General features: G+C 43.7%; 1 protein-coding gene and 1 non-coding gene across 13 annotated transcripts in view; both read right to left on the bottom strand.

The window, feature by feature from the left end:
- Window positions 1-594: 594 nt before the first annotated feature.
- Chd4 (chromodomain helicase DNA binding protein 4) overlaps window positions 595-16,285 on the bottom strand; it is a 30,663-nt gene continuing 14,972 nt past the window's right edge. For 4 of the 12 annotated variants that reach the window (XM_074076204.1, XM_074076208.1, XM_074076206.1 and 1 more), the window contains exons 24-40: window positions 15,933-16,170; window positions 15,608-15,783; window positions 10,651-10,831; window positions 10,480-10,566; window positions 10,302-10,390; window positions 10,067-10,200; window positions 9,598-9,742; window positions 9,325-9,490; window positions 8,966-9,063; window positions 8,738-8,864; window positions 8,301-8,372; window positions 7,877-8,014; window positions 7,532-7,640; window positions 7,292-7,424; window positions 2,622-2,820; window positions 1,382-1,545; window positions 595-1,210 (exon numbers count right to left, since the gene is read on the bottom strand). In XM_074076204.1, coding sequence (XP_073932305.1) covers window positions 1,193-1,210; window positions 1,382-1,545; window positions 2,622-2,820; window positions 7,292-7,424; window positions 7,532-7,640; window positions 7,877-8,014; window positions 8,301-8,372; window positions 8,738-8,864; window positions 8,966-9,063; window positions 9,325-9,490; window positions 9,598-9,742; window positions 10,067-10,200; window positions 10,302-10,390; window positions 10,480-10,566; window positions 10,651-10,831; window positions 15,608-15,783; window positions 15,933-16,170 — 2,274 coding nt within the window. In that variant the 3' untranslated portion in view covers window positions 595-1,192. Of the gene's footprint in view, window positions 1,211-1,381; window positions 1,546-2,621; window positions 2,821-7,291; window positions 7,425-7,531; window positions 7,641-7,876; window positions 8,015-8,300; window positions 8,373-8,737; window positions 8,865-8,965; window positions 9,064-9,324; window positions 9,491-9,597; window positions 9,743-10,066; window positions 10,201-10,301; window positions 10,391-10,479; window positions 10,832-15,607; window positions 15,784-15,932; window positions 16,171-16,285 lie in introns of all 12 variants that reach the window. The other 8 variants (XM_020158274.2, XM_020158277.2, XM_020158276.2 and 5 more) reach the window with 4 other exon arrangements.
- Window positions 9,148-9,288, bottom strand: LOC141424549 (small Cajal body-specific RNA 11). Its single transcript, XR_012449450.1, has one exon.

The following is a 16,285-nucleotide window of genomic DNA, read 5'->3' as shown; positions in this document are numbered from 1 at the left end:
GAAAAACCTCCTTAGCCTCCCTTCAAACTAGCATTAAACTAGCATTAAACTAGCTGAAGAAACTGCTTCAATGGCTGGGCGCCTCAGGGTAGGCACTTGCCTAGCATGCAGGAGGAAGTAAAAACCATTCCATGCCAGGCTCTGGTGGCTTATGCCTGTAATCCTTGCTACTCAGGAGGAACCGGGTTCCAAGCCAGCCGGGGGCAAATAGTTTGCAAGACCCTATCTCGAAAAAACCCTGGAGTGGCTGAACCAGTAAGAGCACCTGCTTAGCAAGCGTAAGTTCAAACCCCGGTGCCGAAAGAAAAAAAAAATCCAAGCGCTACTGGTTTTGTCTTCACAACTCTGAGGTAGATTATCTTTGTGTAAAACATCGGCAGCCCAGCAATTGCTCGAGGTCACAAAGTTATGCCGCAGGCAGATTATCAGCCTCTCATTTTCCACAGGTGGTCACCCTTAGCCAGGAGCACAGTAGGGACGAACTCGGTTCTTCAGGGGTGACGTGGTCCTGTTTTCAACTACCCAGTTCTGGGGCTCTGTCCATACACACCCATCCACCTAAGCCTATACCCACACTGAATCAGAACACTAAAATACAAGGAAACTTTTATTTTTGATTTTCATCAAGAAATTTGCTGCGGTTTTTTATGCTTTTGGTTCTTTTTACTTTTTTTTTCTTTTTTTTTTCCACTTTATTTCATTTTAGCCGCTCAGTGGCTGGAGCCGCTGGGTTCCTGGTATTAAAAAGATGCCAACAGAGGTAGCTGTGTCTCGCCCAGGGGCCCGGCCCACTCTGAATACCCCAAAAAAGGAGAAAACACAAAATAAACCAACAAAATAAAACCAAAAAGAGGAAGAAATTCAGATCATTTTCTTCAAGCCTGGCAGGAACCCACAACAGTTTGTGTGTAACAGACGTTACAGTGGGAACAAGCCAGGGTCCAGAAGGCCAGCCTGCCAGCTCCCTGCAGATGGCGCCGGCGCTACTGCTGCATGTCTCTCCAGCAGGAAGGGCACCACTGCCCCTCACTCCCTCCCCTTCCCCAGTGCAAGGGGGCTGTTCCTTTACAATATGGAAGATGGGCAGAAGGAAAGCAAGGGTCTCTCAGGCCCTCAGGGGAGAAGCTGGGACAAGAGAAAGTGAGGAAGGTCACTGCTCAGCGGTGGAGGTGGTTATCCTCAATCTGGATCTTCACTGCTGCTGGGCTACCTATAGGGAAAGATAAGAGTCAGAATTCCAGACCCCAGGAATTACCAGATCCCAAGGGACTTCAGTGACAAGACAGTCCAACTACTAGTAGTAGTTACAGACAAGAACAAAGTTACAAGTTCCAGAATGGTTCTGTGGGAAGAATTGGCACATAGAAAAAAATGGTCCAACCTGCTGTGGGGGAGGTTCAGGTGCCCGGTTTGCCAAGCGGCTGAGAATGTTCCGCTCTGACATCTGTAACCTCACAGCAACTGGGGGAATTCGAGCAATGGTAGCTGGCAGTCGAGTCACATCAGCTTTCATGTCACTTAACAGTTCTTCCAGCTGTTTCAGAACTGCAGAGGGGAAAAACAGAGGTGGTGAGCTTGCGATGGTCAAGATGGAAATCCTTCTACCCTAGTGGACCAGCCATCGCAGTCCCACTGCTTCTTGGGTGACCAAGTGAATATGGTGTATTGCCTTTTGGCACTGAGTAAACTGACCTGTCATTCGGCCATGCTCAAATTCCTATTCATCATATACCAGTTCCAATTGTCCACAATTCACTACCCAGGCTGACCTTGAACTCCTGGGCTCAAGCCATCGTCCTGCCTCAGGAGCTGGGACTACTGGCCACCACACCTGGCTGATTACTGTTTTGGGAAGTTTTTTCCCCCAATAGTGGGAATTGAACCCGTGGCCTCAAGCATGCCAGGCAAGCACTCTACCATCTGAGCCACAACCCAGCCCTTTTGTTTATATTTAGTTTTTGACATAAGAGTCTCGGTACTTTTTGCTTGTGTTTGCTGATCATCCTACCTCCACCTCCCAAGTAACTGGACGTAAAAGCATGTGGCACACCACCTGCTTACTCTGCTTCTAACCTAATTATTTCTTCCTCTTGTATTTCCTCCAATTCCCCCTCTCCCTCCACCCCCACTTACCCAGGGGTCCAAAGATGAACCCAGGGCCTTGTGCCCCTCCACTTGCGAGAAACTCAGGCCTAGGGTTTCCTTTTCACAATTTTATCTTAGTCCTCTCCTTTCTGGATCTGTCTCCCACTTCCTTTGTGACAGCTATCTTTTCCTCATTTCACCCTCCACCTCCTCATAATGGTTTACTTTAATTAGAAGCAAAATGTTGAAAGGGGTCTAGAATTTGAAGGGATCTTAAATCACCTGAAGTTACCTCTAAAGTATCCCAGATGACACTCTATTATTCTGCTTTGCTTTCCATCTCATGAACCTGAATATATTAAGCTAAAAAAGACAAAGAACTACTGTCCTTGATGTCTCTAAGACAAAGATCCTCAGCACATTCTAAGCTCCAACCAGGCTCTGAAAACAATTTGGAAGCAAAAAGCCTATGGATATCAGGGAGGGGTTAGTGGGAAGGAAAGGCTGAATGGGCAGGAGGCAGGGGAGCCACTGGCTACCTTTGTGCAGGACTGCATTGGCTGGCTTGTTTCCTGCCATTGACTCCTTGGACAGGTGCTGGTGACTTTCCGCCAAACACTCCACTTCAGCAAAGCGGGTGTTCAGGGCCATGGAAGGGTGCGAGGGGTCCTCTGACATGTTCAGGTAAGCTGCCCTGCGCAGCTGTTCCTCAATTACCAGGGCTTGTTCTAAGAGCTGGACAAGGAGAAAGAAGAGATGGGAGTTGAACTGACAGTCACTTTGCTCACTTCTGAGGGGCCACTCAGCTCACAGCTTCCTCCAGGTTATAGGAACCTATAAAGAACTTCAGGGATTGTTCTCGACACCATTCCTCACCCAAGCAGTTCAACATTACATTATCTTTTTCTTCCCCTTTGGAGAACCACTTTTTTTTTTTTTTACAATTCTTTATTCTTTAGATTCTCTCATACAAAAATGACAAACTCAAATTCATGAACAAAAGCATACGATTAAAATAATAAAAAAAATCCCACCTCCTAGAGATATTGTCAAGATTCTGGTGCCTTTCTTTCAAGATTTTTTTATGCCTATCTTTTTTACATAATGGAGATCATGTGTAATATAATATATATAATGTGTATATATACACACACACTCAACCATGTTATGTTTCACTCAAAGTTATATAGTAGACATTTTTCTTTAACTACTCTTCGAATACATGGGGAGGAATTGTTTGTCTTTTAAATAAGAGACAGGATCTTGCTATGCTGCCCAGATGGGCCTCAAACTTACAACTCTCCTGCCTCATCCTCCCAATTAGAGGAAGTAAAGGCATGATGCAACACCATGACTAACAAAAAGTGATTCATCCTATGGATATACCTTCTGTATCACTTAGGTTCTTTTACTCTTTAAAAATACTATAATCTCAGCACTCAGGAAGCTGAGGCAGAATGATGGGGAATTCAAGGTCAGTCTGGGTTACATAGCAAAACCTTGTCTTTTTTGTCTGGTTGGTTTTTTTGGGCAGCATGGCATTTGAACTCAGGGCCTCACACTTGCTAGGCAGGGGTCTACCACTTAAGTCATTCCACCAGCCCTTTTTTATGATGGGTTTTTTCAAGATAGGGTCTCGCCATTAGCATCGCATCTGTCCGGGGCTGGCTTTGAACCGAGATCCTCCTGATCTCTGCCTCCTGAGTAGCTAGGATTACAGGCGTGAGCCACCAGCACCTGGCTGAGGGTACAGGAGTGTTGAATTCAGGCCTCCTGACTTGAGCCGTGTCTCTAGCCCTGCTTTAGTTTTGTTCAAGTAGGGGCTCACATTTTTTCTGGGCTGGCCTCAAATCTCTGCCTCCAAGAAGCTGGGATTATGGGAGCAGCTGTTGTTGCTATTCTATTTCTGTGAAGGGTATTTTGGAGATAGGGTCTCATGCACTATTTGCTGGCTTCGAACTGCAATCCTCCTGGATCTCTGCCTCCGAGTAGCTAGGATTATAGGCATGGCCACTGGCGCCCAGCTTTCTCTTTATTTCTGTATCTCACTCCCATTCCTTCCTTTTCCAAAAGGCAATCCTTCTAATACATTTACTGTGCTTTTTTGTGTGTGCTATTTTTTTTGGTGGTACTAGGATTTGAACTCAGGGCCTCATGCTTAATAAGCAGGTGCTATACCACTTGTGCCACTCCGCCAGTCTTTTGTGATGGTTTTTTCGAGATAAGGTCTCCAAAATGATTTGCCCATGCTGACTTTGAACCTTGATCCTCCTGATCTCTGCTTCCTGAGTAGCTAAGATTACCGACGTAAGCTACTGGTGCCCAGCTTTGTGTGTGTTCTTTAAGGCTGTGTTATTTCACACACATAGATTTAATTTACAAAATGCTTCCTGTACACACAAATGCTTTTCCCACTGCCCATCTTTTTAAAAGGTTCACTTGTGCTGTTACATGCACATGTATTGTTGCTTACCATTCCATGTGAATCCCTTTAGCTGTCCATTCTCCCAATGTTGAACATTTAGCTATCTTCAGGCCCCCACCACCAAAACGCTTACTGCACAATTAACACTCATACATATGTTGATGAAACCATGTAAGTTTTTCTTTGAAATATACCCCAAGAGGCAGAATGTTGTGGGGTTTTTTTTCTTGATAGGTATAGAGTTTGAACTAAAGGCTTCATGCTTGCAAAGCAGGCACTCTACCATTTGAGACATACCTCTAGTCCAGAATGCTGGTTCTTTTTCACATTTACTCACATGTGTATACATTGTTTGGGCTACCTCTCCCCCAGAATGTTGGTTCTTATGTTAGAAGTGTCCATTGTTTGTTTTGAACTCATGGTCACATGCATACTAAGGAAGCACAGTACTCCTGAGCTATGCTACATCCACAGCCCTTATCCATTGGTTCTCACCTAGATCCATTACAAGACAGCTAAAGGGACTGTATGAGAACTGGGCTGTTGTTTCCTAAAATTTGCCTCAGTCAGGGTTTACTAATTTATCCCCAAACAGATCAGGCATCTCCTTTCAATCTATATAGCATTTCCTTCTCCAGAACTCTTTCTGCCCCATACTATGAGTATTCTCCAGGATTCACCTTGGCTCACTACCATTTTTTTTGAGGCAGATCTCACTAATTTGCCCAAGCTGCTCTTAAACTTGCAATCTTCCTTCCTCAACTTCCTGGCTACTGGAATTATAGGCATGCACCACCAGTTGACAACTGTTGTTCTTTTAACACTTTCTCTCATGAGATGTCCCCTTTGAGTGTCAGCCTGCACTGCTCTACAGTTAATTTAATATTTCTCAAATGTGCACCATAGCACTGATGATGGTTCTGATCCCACTCATACATGGGATCAGACATGTAGTGGGGTAGGCACTGGGAGTGGCGTTGACTTAGGAGAAATACCAAGCAACTTGTCTAAAACTGAATTATCATTCTTTTCTACAAACTGTTCCCTCTCCTCTAAAAGGATAACCTTTCTCAGTGACTCAGGCTCAAAACATCAGTTATTTTTGGAGTTTGACTTACTCTTCTGTACATCACAATCTAGTAAATCAAGAGTTGGCAAACTATGGTCTGGGGACCAAATCTGGCTCATGGTCAGTTTTATATGGCTCAAGAGCTAAGAGTGGGTTTTGTAAGTTTTAAATGGCTGGGGGAAATTTCATGCAAATTACATGAAATTCAAAATACGTATGCATAAAGTTTTACTGGAATCCATCCATATTTACTCCATGCATCACCTGTGTTTACTTTCACACAACGACAGAGTTGAGTATCTGCAACAGAGACCACAAGGCCCACAAAGAATGATGTATTCATTACCTAGCCCTTTAATGGAAAGTTTGCTGACCCCTACAGTAAATTCCTAAGTACTGTGAATTCTTTTGTATTGTTTCCTTTATCCTTATCCTTAAAATTTTTCACAAATAGCATCACAGCCTGAGCCTGTAGTATCTTGTGACTATGTGATAGTTATAATCTCATTTCCCTTAATTCCATCAAAACTCTGTCCTTCAATGGCTGCCTATTAATATAGAGTAAAATCCAAACTTTCTTAAAGGTTCCTCACCTACTGACCTCTAGCCCTTACCTTTCTTTCCAACCTTGCACCATTTCCAACATGAATGTGTTCTACAATTCACCTGGACAATACGCTTTTCCAAAACACCCTAACCTACTCCGTTTGGTTCAAGCCCCCAATAATCTTTATTGCATTCATCAAAACTTAATTCCAGTGTCATCTTCTCAATAAAATCACTTATGAGCTCTCTCTCCCTGCTCCCCAGTTCCTGTGGAGACCTCAGTAGCCTCCCAACATACAGAATGGTATTCATTTGAAACTGAATGCTCCTCAGAAACCACACCTTATCTATCCTTGTGTCCTGTGCCAATTACTTAGTGTATAACACCTGAAGGCTTATTAGTATACATCTTTTTGTGTGTGTGTGTGTGTGTGTGTGTGTGTGTGTGTGTGTGGTACTGGGGTTTGAACTCAGGAGCTTGCACTTGCTAGACAGGTGCTCTACCACTTTTAGCTTTAGTTATTTTTCTTGCTTTTTTTTCTTTTTAGCTTTAGTTATTTTTCCAATAGGGTCTCATTTATATGTTTGAGTCAGTCCTGACTTCGAGCCTCCTACTTACATTTCCCATGTAGCTAGGAGCACCCACCTTTTATTGGTTGAGATGGGGGCAGTGGTTTCTCATGAACACTGGCCATGAACCACAATCCTCCCAATGTCCACCTCCAGAGTAACTGGAACTACAGGAGTGGAGCCACAGTGCCCAGGCATTAGTATATATTTTAGTCCCCAATTACACTCAACTGTGTCTTTTATTTTTTTTTTTCTCGGTTTTTTTTTTTTTGGTGGTACTGGGGTGAACTTGGGGGTCTCACGCTTGCTAAGCAGCCACACTACCACTTGAGCCCTTTTTTTGTGATGGATTTTGTTTTTTTTGAGATAGCGTCTCATGAACTGTTTGCCCAGGCTGGCTTCAAAACACAGTCCTCCTGCCCTCTGCCTCCTGAGTAGCTAGGATTACAGGCATGAGCCACTGGCACCTGGCTTAAGCTAGTTAATCATCAAGACTATGTCTTCATTTCTACTGCTGAAGTGACTTGGAAGCAAAATCAAAACTATGGCTGAATGAACACAATTCCAAACACTATATCCACCCCCATTATGCTCACCTTGAACCTTCGAGCTAGAAACTTATTCTTGATTTCTAAGAAATTGCCACGGTTCATTTCACCCTTGAAAGGCTCATTGAGAATGGCATAGCGTGGATCATTCTGGATGTCCTGCCACCGGGCATAGCCATGGCTATTGGAAAAGTGCTCAGGAAAAACAAAACAAGGCAAACAAGATCCTCAAACTTAAAGCCCAGAAAACCCCTCACCAACACCCAGTCTCAACTCAGGCAAGGATACTTTATGATACCAGCTAACAGCCAGTAATCATGCCGACGATGCCAGATCTCATAAGTCTTCTTAGTGACGGTGGCTGCCCGCTCCTCATTCTGCCAAAGGGAATGCAACTCTGAGGAGGAATTTTGGGAAGGATGGAGAGGGGAAAAAAAGGCAAATGTCTGTGAGATTTTAAAAACCTATTTATTACTGTTTCCCACCCCAGCTTAGTATAATTGCCTCTGGCTCTCTAATGCAAAACCCACAGGAGCACACAATCAGTCCACATTCTCTCTCTACCCTGGTCTCTGACAAGACCTCCAATTTCACCTCAATCCTTCTAATTTCCACAGGTTGTCATTTTCATACCAGTAAAACCACCATCGGCAATGTTGAACATGAAGCGCTGTTTGACATTTTTCTTCTGTTTCTCATCACTCAGTTCCTTGGGAGTCTCTCCATTCTGAAGCATCACCTCCTTTTTCTCTTCTTCTTCTTTCTTCTCTTCTATAGGATATGCAGAAGAAAAATGTCAGCTCCAAACAGAAGTCCAGCACCATGGCCCTTCCCCATAGCACTAAATGCTACAAGATACCCATCCAGCTCGACTCTGTCTACAAAGGGGTCTCCCAGACCCCAAAAAAGGTGCCACCAGCCCACTGACAACTAAATGTGAGACAGATGCAGTCTTATCTTGGGTATAGATATGGATAGTGATGCAGGGGCAGATTATATCCTTGCTTCTGGTTTTAAGAGTCCTACCAAACCAAAGTCAGCTTCTCCAAACACCAACCTTTGTCCTCTACCACAATAGGAGTCAGATCTATTGCTGACTTCTCCTCCACCTTCTCCACATCAGCAACACCTGGGAAACAGAAGGCACTGAGAATATACCTAAAGGAAGAGGACTGGGGGTGTGGCTCAAATGATATAGCACCTGCCTATCAAGCATAAGGCTCTGAGTTCAAACCCCACTACTGCAAAAAAAAAAAAAAAAAAACCAACTTCCTAAAGGAAGGGTATCTCCTCTGTTCCACAGTACTATTCAACTGGAACAGTACTAAATCTAAATCACTATGATTAGAGTCACAAAGATGTTGGGGGTGGGGCATAGTTTAGAAACAAGGGTGCAGGGTGTATCACTTCCTCCTGACACCCGTATAGCCTGGGGGAAGTCCAGGAGTGACTACAGTTCACACAGGAATCTTGAGTGCTTGCCAGTGTGGATACCTTTGGCCTCTGTCTCCATAGGTTCCTCTGTTCTCTCCTTCACCTCTGCCTTTTCCACTTTCTCCTCTCCCTCAGGAGGTTCAAGGACCTTTTCATCCTCTGAAGCAGAGGCAGGGGGCTGTGCACACTTCAACAAAGGAACAAAAGACAGAAGATGAAGCAGACAAGCCAATGCCTCAAAGGAAGAGTGGACTTAGCCGTTTGTTTTTAGTCACCCCCATCTCTCACCTCTACAGCCACCTCGGGGGTGGCAGATTTCACCTCCTTTTCACCTTCTGTGTTCTCTTCTTCTTTGAGGCTATTTTCCTCTATTTTTATCCCATCCTCTGCAGACCAATAAGAGACGATCAATTAGGAAGAAGGTCCTAGATCAGAGAGAAGGTCATGCCTTCCAGTTTGTCTCATCCTAAATTGTCCTCTCGTGCCTTTAAGAGCTAGCCCTATTCTTAGGACTGCCCTCCTAAACTGAGAGGGAAATTGCTGTGTGTCCTGCCAGACTACCCTGTTAAGAGCTGAGCACAGGGGAGCAGACAAAGTACAGGCCAGGACAAGGGAGGAACAGAAAATGGCAGGATGGACACACTTACCAGCAGGTGGGGCTGGTGCAGGAGTATTGGGCTGTGTGTCCCCTGGAGTAGAGGGTGTAGGAGTTTTTGGAGAGGGTGATCCTGGCTGGGACATTTTCTTATTTTCCTCTACTTCAGCCAGTTCAGGCATGCTCCAGCGCCCATTAACATGTTCAAACTCCTGAACCTGCAGTAAGAAACAAGAAGCTGAAGACCCAATTCCTATTCTGTTGCCCTCCCCTCCCATCCCAGTTTCCCTAGAAACCTTTAAAAATGGAAAGGCTTGGGGCTCACCTTCTTACGAATCAAGGACATGACACCGATCCTAGTAAGGACATGTTGGCGAGATAGTCCTTCTCGGGGGACACCATCAGCAAAAGTCTCAGCCCCATCTGCACCTGGCTCACATAAATGCCGCATAAAGAGAGAGACATAAGCCCTAAAGTAAAGAAGTAGAGAAACAGTTAAATTGAGTCCATGCCAACATCAGATTTTTCCCCATTAGGCACTATTTATTGTAGGCCATGAACATGGCTCCACCTTCAGGTAAGGCACACATCACACCGAAAGGCTAGTCCCCCCAGACCAGGGCCCAGGGTCTCGTCCAGGGAAGCCAGGAACACATTTCTCATCACTAATAGCTTTACCTGCCATCTTTAGCAGAGAAGATGCACCTTCCCCTGCACAGCCTAGACTAGGACTGTGGACTGGCCACGTGGTAGAGACCCTGGCTCTAGATCAATCGCCCCAGCCCTCAACTTACTTGAATTCTTTCTCTGATTTGCCTCGAAGATCCCTCACAAGCCACTGTGTGGTAAAAGCATCCTGAGGTGGCATCCCATATCGCATAATTGCATTAAGAAAGGCTTTTCTCTGACGAGCATTAAAACCAAGTACCTAGGACAAAAGGAACATTGGTGAGAAAGAGCAGGTCCCTCCACCCAAAGACCCACTATCTTTCATTCTCTCATTCCACCACAGTCGCATCCGGCACTTACTTCAATATTCCCACCAACACGGGCCAACAGAGGAGGCAATGGCTTATCTTTATCATTCCGCAGGCCCTTACGACTGGGCCTGCGGGGAGCTGCAAGAAGAAATAATAAATGAGTAACACTGATAAAGAGTAGGAAAAAAGCAGTATTTAGAAAACTAGTAGAGAGGCACAGTTCTCACCTTCTGAACGTTCATCAAAGTCTTCATCACCTTCCTCTGAGGCCACTGAGTAATCGGACTGGTTGTCGGACTGGTCGTCCTGCCAATCTGGAGGGAGAGAGGGCAGATGAGCGGGGCCCACTGCTCTAGTGGAACGGCCCATGGGTGGGGGGCGGGGCCGGCCACACACACCTCGGTCCTCCTGTGAGCCATCATTGTAGTTGACCTGTTTACGGATTCTTTTTCCTTTGCCCAGATTTCGGGCTAGGTCTTCCTGCTGCTGCTCATAATGGTGCCGCAGCAATTTCTCCCAGTAGTCAGGATCCACACTTTCTTCCTGTTTTATGATTTCCCGTTCTACCTCCTCTTCCTCCTGGGACAGAGGGAGGGCCAGGACTCAGGGGTGCTGAAGTCAGCACCACCAGCTACCCCTGGTCCTCACAGTCCCCCATTCTGCTAGCTCCTTTTTATGTCTGGATTCATATACACTTGGTGTACCTGGTTGGACCTAAGAACTTGGAAGAAATTTAATTGATAAGACACAGCTTCTCGTAAGTATATATAAGTTAGCAGTTGCCATAACTAAAGAAAAACAAGAGAGCGCTATTATCATGAAAGAAGAGACAGAATGCCTTCCTTTAACCCTTTCTACTGGGTCACATCCAGTTGGGAGACAGCAAAAAGAACAGAAAGGTTAGAGCCTTAGCAAGCTGAAGAGAGGGATTCTGAAACACTGCAAAAGATCTTCAAAGAGATAAAATAGACAGGCCAGAAGCCCTCTGTTCTTCATAAACTTCCTAAGTTTACCAACTATCTGCAAAGAGGAAAAAAAAAATTATGTCTAAATATTTATGCACCTCTGAAAATCTTATAATGTTACATATTTTTTTCAGACACTTCAGAGCTACTAAATCCTTCATGGTAAAATTAAACCACTGCTAATAGCATAATAGTAGAAACAATGTAAATGCATTACATTAAGTAAATTACAGCACAGGTTAAGCATCCCTAATCTAAGCATTTGAAATCTGGAATGTTGCAAAAATACAAACAAAGAATACTCTGAAAATCTAAACTGCCTTTTGAGCACAATGTCAATGCTCAAAGGTTTCAGATTTCAGCGCTGGCTTCAGCAGCACATATACTAAAATTTGAATGGTACAGAGACTAGCATGTCCCCAAGGATGAAATGCAAGGATAACACACAAATTCATGAAGCCTTCCATACTTTTCACCTGATGTGAGGACAGCCCAGCTCTCCCATGTGTAAATAAGAATCTAAACCTGGAGGTTTTTCATCCACTCCTATCCATTTGGGGCACTCCTTTTTCTGTGAAATATGTGACGATAATAAACTCGTTTAAAAAAATTTCAGATTTCAGAGTTTTGGATTAAGGTATACTCAACTGGTAAAGTCTATGCAAATATTCCAAAATCCAAAACTCCTATATCTAGCCAGGCACCAGTGGCCCACACCTGTAATCCTAGGTATTTGGGAGACTGAATCAGGAGGATAGAGGTTCGAGACCAACCTCGGCAAATAGCTTGCAAGACCCCATCTCCAAAATAACCAAAGCAAAATGGGCTGGAGGTGTGGATCAAACAGTTAAGGGCCTGCTTCGTAGCATGAAGCCTTGAGTTCAATCCCCAGTACCACCAAAACAACTCAACCTGAAAACAGTTCAAATAAAGGATACTCAACCTGTACTTCCCAACAAGGACATACTGCATAACCAAAAATGAAAAGGAAGGAAACTCTTTAATTTCTGACTTGAACAATATTCCCAAGATATATTAAGTGGTCAAAAGCACTTATGTATAAATTACTTCTGTGTTTAAAATAAAAAAGGATTGTGTATATAGTATGTGTATATATAGGTATATGTATAATATAAATGTGATTATATACATTCACATATTTGAATAGATAGACACGTGTGGTACTCAGTTTCCCTTTACAGTGACAGTACACCTGAGACGAACTTACAAAAAAGAAAGGTCTATTTTGGCTCCTGGTTTCAGGTTTTAGTCCATGATGGGGAGCACATGTATAGATACATACATATGTGTATATGTATATAAATAACATAAAACATAATACTATATGGTATATAACATATATAATATGTAATAAAATTATGTATGCATAATTTTAAGAGGTTTTTTTTGGATTTGGGAATATTTGCATAGACTTTACCAGTTGAGTATACGTAATCTAACATCTAAATTTTTTGAGCATTGACATCATGCTCAGAAGGCAGTTTTAATTTTGGGGACCTATTTTATATGTATGCACATAAAATATTTTTGGTCAGGTATTATGCCTTATAATCCCTTGGGAAGTTAAGGCAAAATTTTTTTCCAAAAAAATGTTTTTGGAAAGATACACAAAAACTGAAAACATTAGTTGTGTCCAGGAAAGGAACCAGGTAGAGGACAAGGGTAGAAAAGAGATACTTTTGGGGGGTGTGGCTCAAGTGGTAGAATACCTGCTTTGCAAGCACGAACCCCTGAGTTCAAATCCAAATCCCGCCACAAAAATTTAAAAAAAAATAGATGATTTTGGGTATTTTCTTTAAAAAAAAATACAGATTGGCAAATTACTATTTTTTATCTTTTGAGTATTTTTTTGTTTCATTGGCAGTTCTGGGGTTTGAACTCAGGGCCTTGCACTTGCTAGGAAAGTGTTCTACAACCTGAGCCATGCCCCTCAGCCCTTTTACCTGTTTATTTTTCAGATAGTCTTTCACACTTCGTGCCCAGGGTAGGCCCAGGACCATGACTCTCCTACTTCCACCTCCAACACAGCTAGGATTATAGGCATGCATCACCCTGCCCAGCTTATTCTTGAAATAGGGTCTCAGTAACATTTTGCATAAGCTGGCCTTGAGCCACGTTCCTCCCATCCTGCTTTGAGAGTAACTGGGATTACAGGATTTTCTTGGGTTTTTTTGTTTTGTTCTGGTGGTACTGAGTTTTGAACTCAGGACCTCAAGCTTGATAGGCAGGGGTTGTACCACTTGAGCCATGCCTATAGACCTTTTTGCTTTACCTTTCAGCTAGGATCTTCTGGTTTTTGCACAGGTCTGTCTGGTTAGCTGGGATCACAGGCACGTGCCATCATGCACAGCTTCTTTATTGACATGGGTCTTGCTAACTTTTTGCCCGGGCTAGCCTCAAACCATTATCTCTCCCCCTCCCCAATCTCTCCCTTTGGAGTAGCAGCTGGGATTATAGAGAAGTGAGTCACCATGCCCAACTTTTATGGGACAAGGTCTCACTTACTCTGTAGCCCAGGCTGGCCTAGAATTCAAAATGAAGGCCAGGCTAGCCTCAAACTCATAATCCTCTTCCCTCAGTCTCCCAAGTGCTGGGATTACAGAAAGCACCACCATGACCAGTTTGTTGTCTTTTGAATTTTGAATCATATTGCTACAGTTTGGATGAATGTCTTCCAAAGGCCCATATGCCATAAAAGCCTGTTTGGCAGCCTATGGTGCTACTGGGAGCTGGTGCAACCTTTTAAGAGTTTTCCCAATGAGACAAAATTAGGACACTGGGGGCAGAGGGTGCCCTTGAAGTTACTGGGATCCCAGCACCCCTCTTCTTCTCTATTTGCTTCCTTGCTGCCATGAAATAAGCAGCTCTCTCTACCACAGGTTGAAAAGCAACAGGGCCTACTGAACGTAGACTAGAACCTCTGAAAACATCAGCCAAAATAGTAAAGTTTATCTCAGAGATATTTTTACACTTACACTTGTGTGAAGTCCTACCTATTAAAAAAATATAAAAATATCTTAGGGTCTGGGCATTGTAGCTTAGTAATGGAACATTTGTGTAGTATGCATAAAGCATTGGGTTCCATCCCCAGCACCTCCTCCCTAAAAAAAATCTGCAAAGAAGTAAACAGCAGCTGCAGAGGACAACTTGTACACTGGTGCAGTCACTAGCACATTATCCACCTAGCACGTGCTGTCCTAGCCACTCACATCTATGAAACACGTGCTTCTGAAAAGAATGGGATCTCCCATCAGAGGAGCAGGTGGTGGTCTATACACCTACATCACACTTTTCAGTCAGTTACACAAAGCTGTGATTAGAAACATCACTTTCAAGAACAAAGAGAATAGTTATATTGGCAGAAAAACACAGCAAGAAAGATGGTTCTGCATTGGAGGATGAGAAAAGATGGCAAAAACCACCAGAAATCGACACCAATTTGAAGAATCCTGAGCCAAGACTAGGGTGTGGTAGACTGCCTGCCTAGCAAGTCAGGCCCTGAGTTCAAACTCTGGTAATATTCCCCCACTCCCCTGCACCCCTCAACACACAAAGAACCTTGAACCACGTGGTTTAAAAGGGACCAACGAAGAAAGCAAATTTTCCTTTTACTGTTACACCCCTGTCTATCATTTGGGGGACAAAAAATATTACAACAAACCGTGTATCTCTGTTATTAGTATTTTTTACTTTTTACTATAAAAGATTAAGAAAAAAGAGAAAAACTGTCTTTTATAAATTATAGACAAGGTATCTCATCTCCTGCCTTTCTCTAGAGACTTGAAGTAGCATTCAAAAATGTGTAAAATTTATAAACTGGCTCAAGCAGTACAGTGCTTGCCTGACCACTGTGAAGCCCGAGTTTAAACCGCCCCCCGCAAAAGAAAAAAGAAATTAAAATGAAACCAGGTGTAGTGGCTCATGTCTGTAATCCCAACTACACAGGAGGCATAGGTAGGAAGATCACAGGCCCAGGCTAGCCCGAACAAAAACACAAGACCCTATTTGAAAAATAACCTAAAACAACAAAACAGAGCTGGATGTGGCTCAAGTGGCAGAGCGCTTGCTAACAGGCACAAGGCTCTGAGTTCAAACTCCAGTACCACCTGAGAGAAACAGACACACTGCAACTCTGGTAAAGAGTCAGCATAGCCACTGGGTGTGTAAAATCTGCCTGTACCTTTCCTGACAGCCAAGGTGAAGATGAGAATGCAGTCCCCTATCTTTGCTTTCAAGAAAGAGATGTATCAATTCATCAATGTGCTAATTTGCTTACTGATGTTCTCCGCTTGCCTCAAATACTATCTTGATCTAAGTTCAACTTTCAAATCAATCACCAGGCACAGCACTGCCTCGGACCCATACTCACCCCCATTTCTTCTTCCCGCACCACATACTGGGCCACCTTGAATGAGCTCAGATATTCATTCATGCCTTGCAATTCGGTGTCTTCAGTCTCATCCTGGTTACGGTCCAGCAGTCGTTCAATGGCCTTATCATCATAATGGATAACACTGCTATCTTCTCCCTCTTTATTGTCTCCTCCTATAAAGAATCAGGGGCCCATAACCCCAAAGTCAACTTCAGCAACTGCAGTGGAAAAAGCAGGTCTCACAGGACCCTTGGTATCAAAGATACTCTCCACCCTTTGAAAGGCCACACCCCACCACAAAACAAGCTCCTGACTAGCTCACCTCCATCTGTGGCTTCATCCTTGAATAGTTCCTCAGTGCCAAATTTGAGGATATCATCAAGCTCCTGTTTAGACATAGATCCAGTCTTGGAGCCCAGCCCAGGCCGCACCACTAGATGCGTCAGCATCATTTTCTTCTTTGCCACCTGCGTGATGCGCTCTTCTACTGATGCACGGGTCACAAACCGGTATATCATCACTTTCTTATTTTGCCCAATACGGTGAGCTCTGCTAAAGGCCTGGAATTGAGCAAGAAGTAAGACCAGTCATCATATTCCTGCTGCCACACCTGCCTTGACTCTCACATAAGTTAAATGCAATAAAAGCTCTGCCATACGAAACTTCCTTCTGCAC

The sequence above is a fragment of the Castor canadensis genome, chromosome 6 (assembly GCF_047511655.1).
Source record: "Castor canadensis chromosome 6, mCasCan1.hap1v2, whole genome shotgun sequence".
NCBI lineage: Eukaryota > Metazoa > Chordata > Mammalia > Rodentia > Castoridae > Castor > Castor canadensis.
Note: the sequence above shows the minus strand (reverse complement) of the source record. Positions and strands in the feature narration are given on the sequence as shown.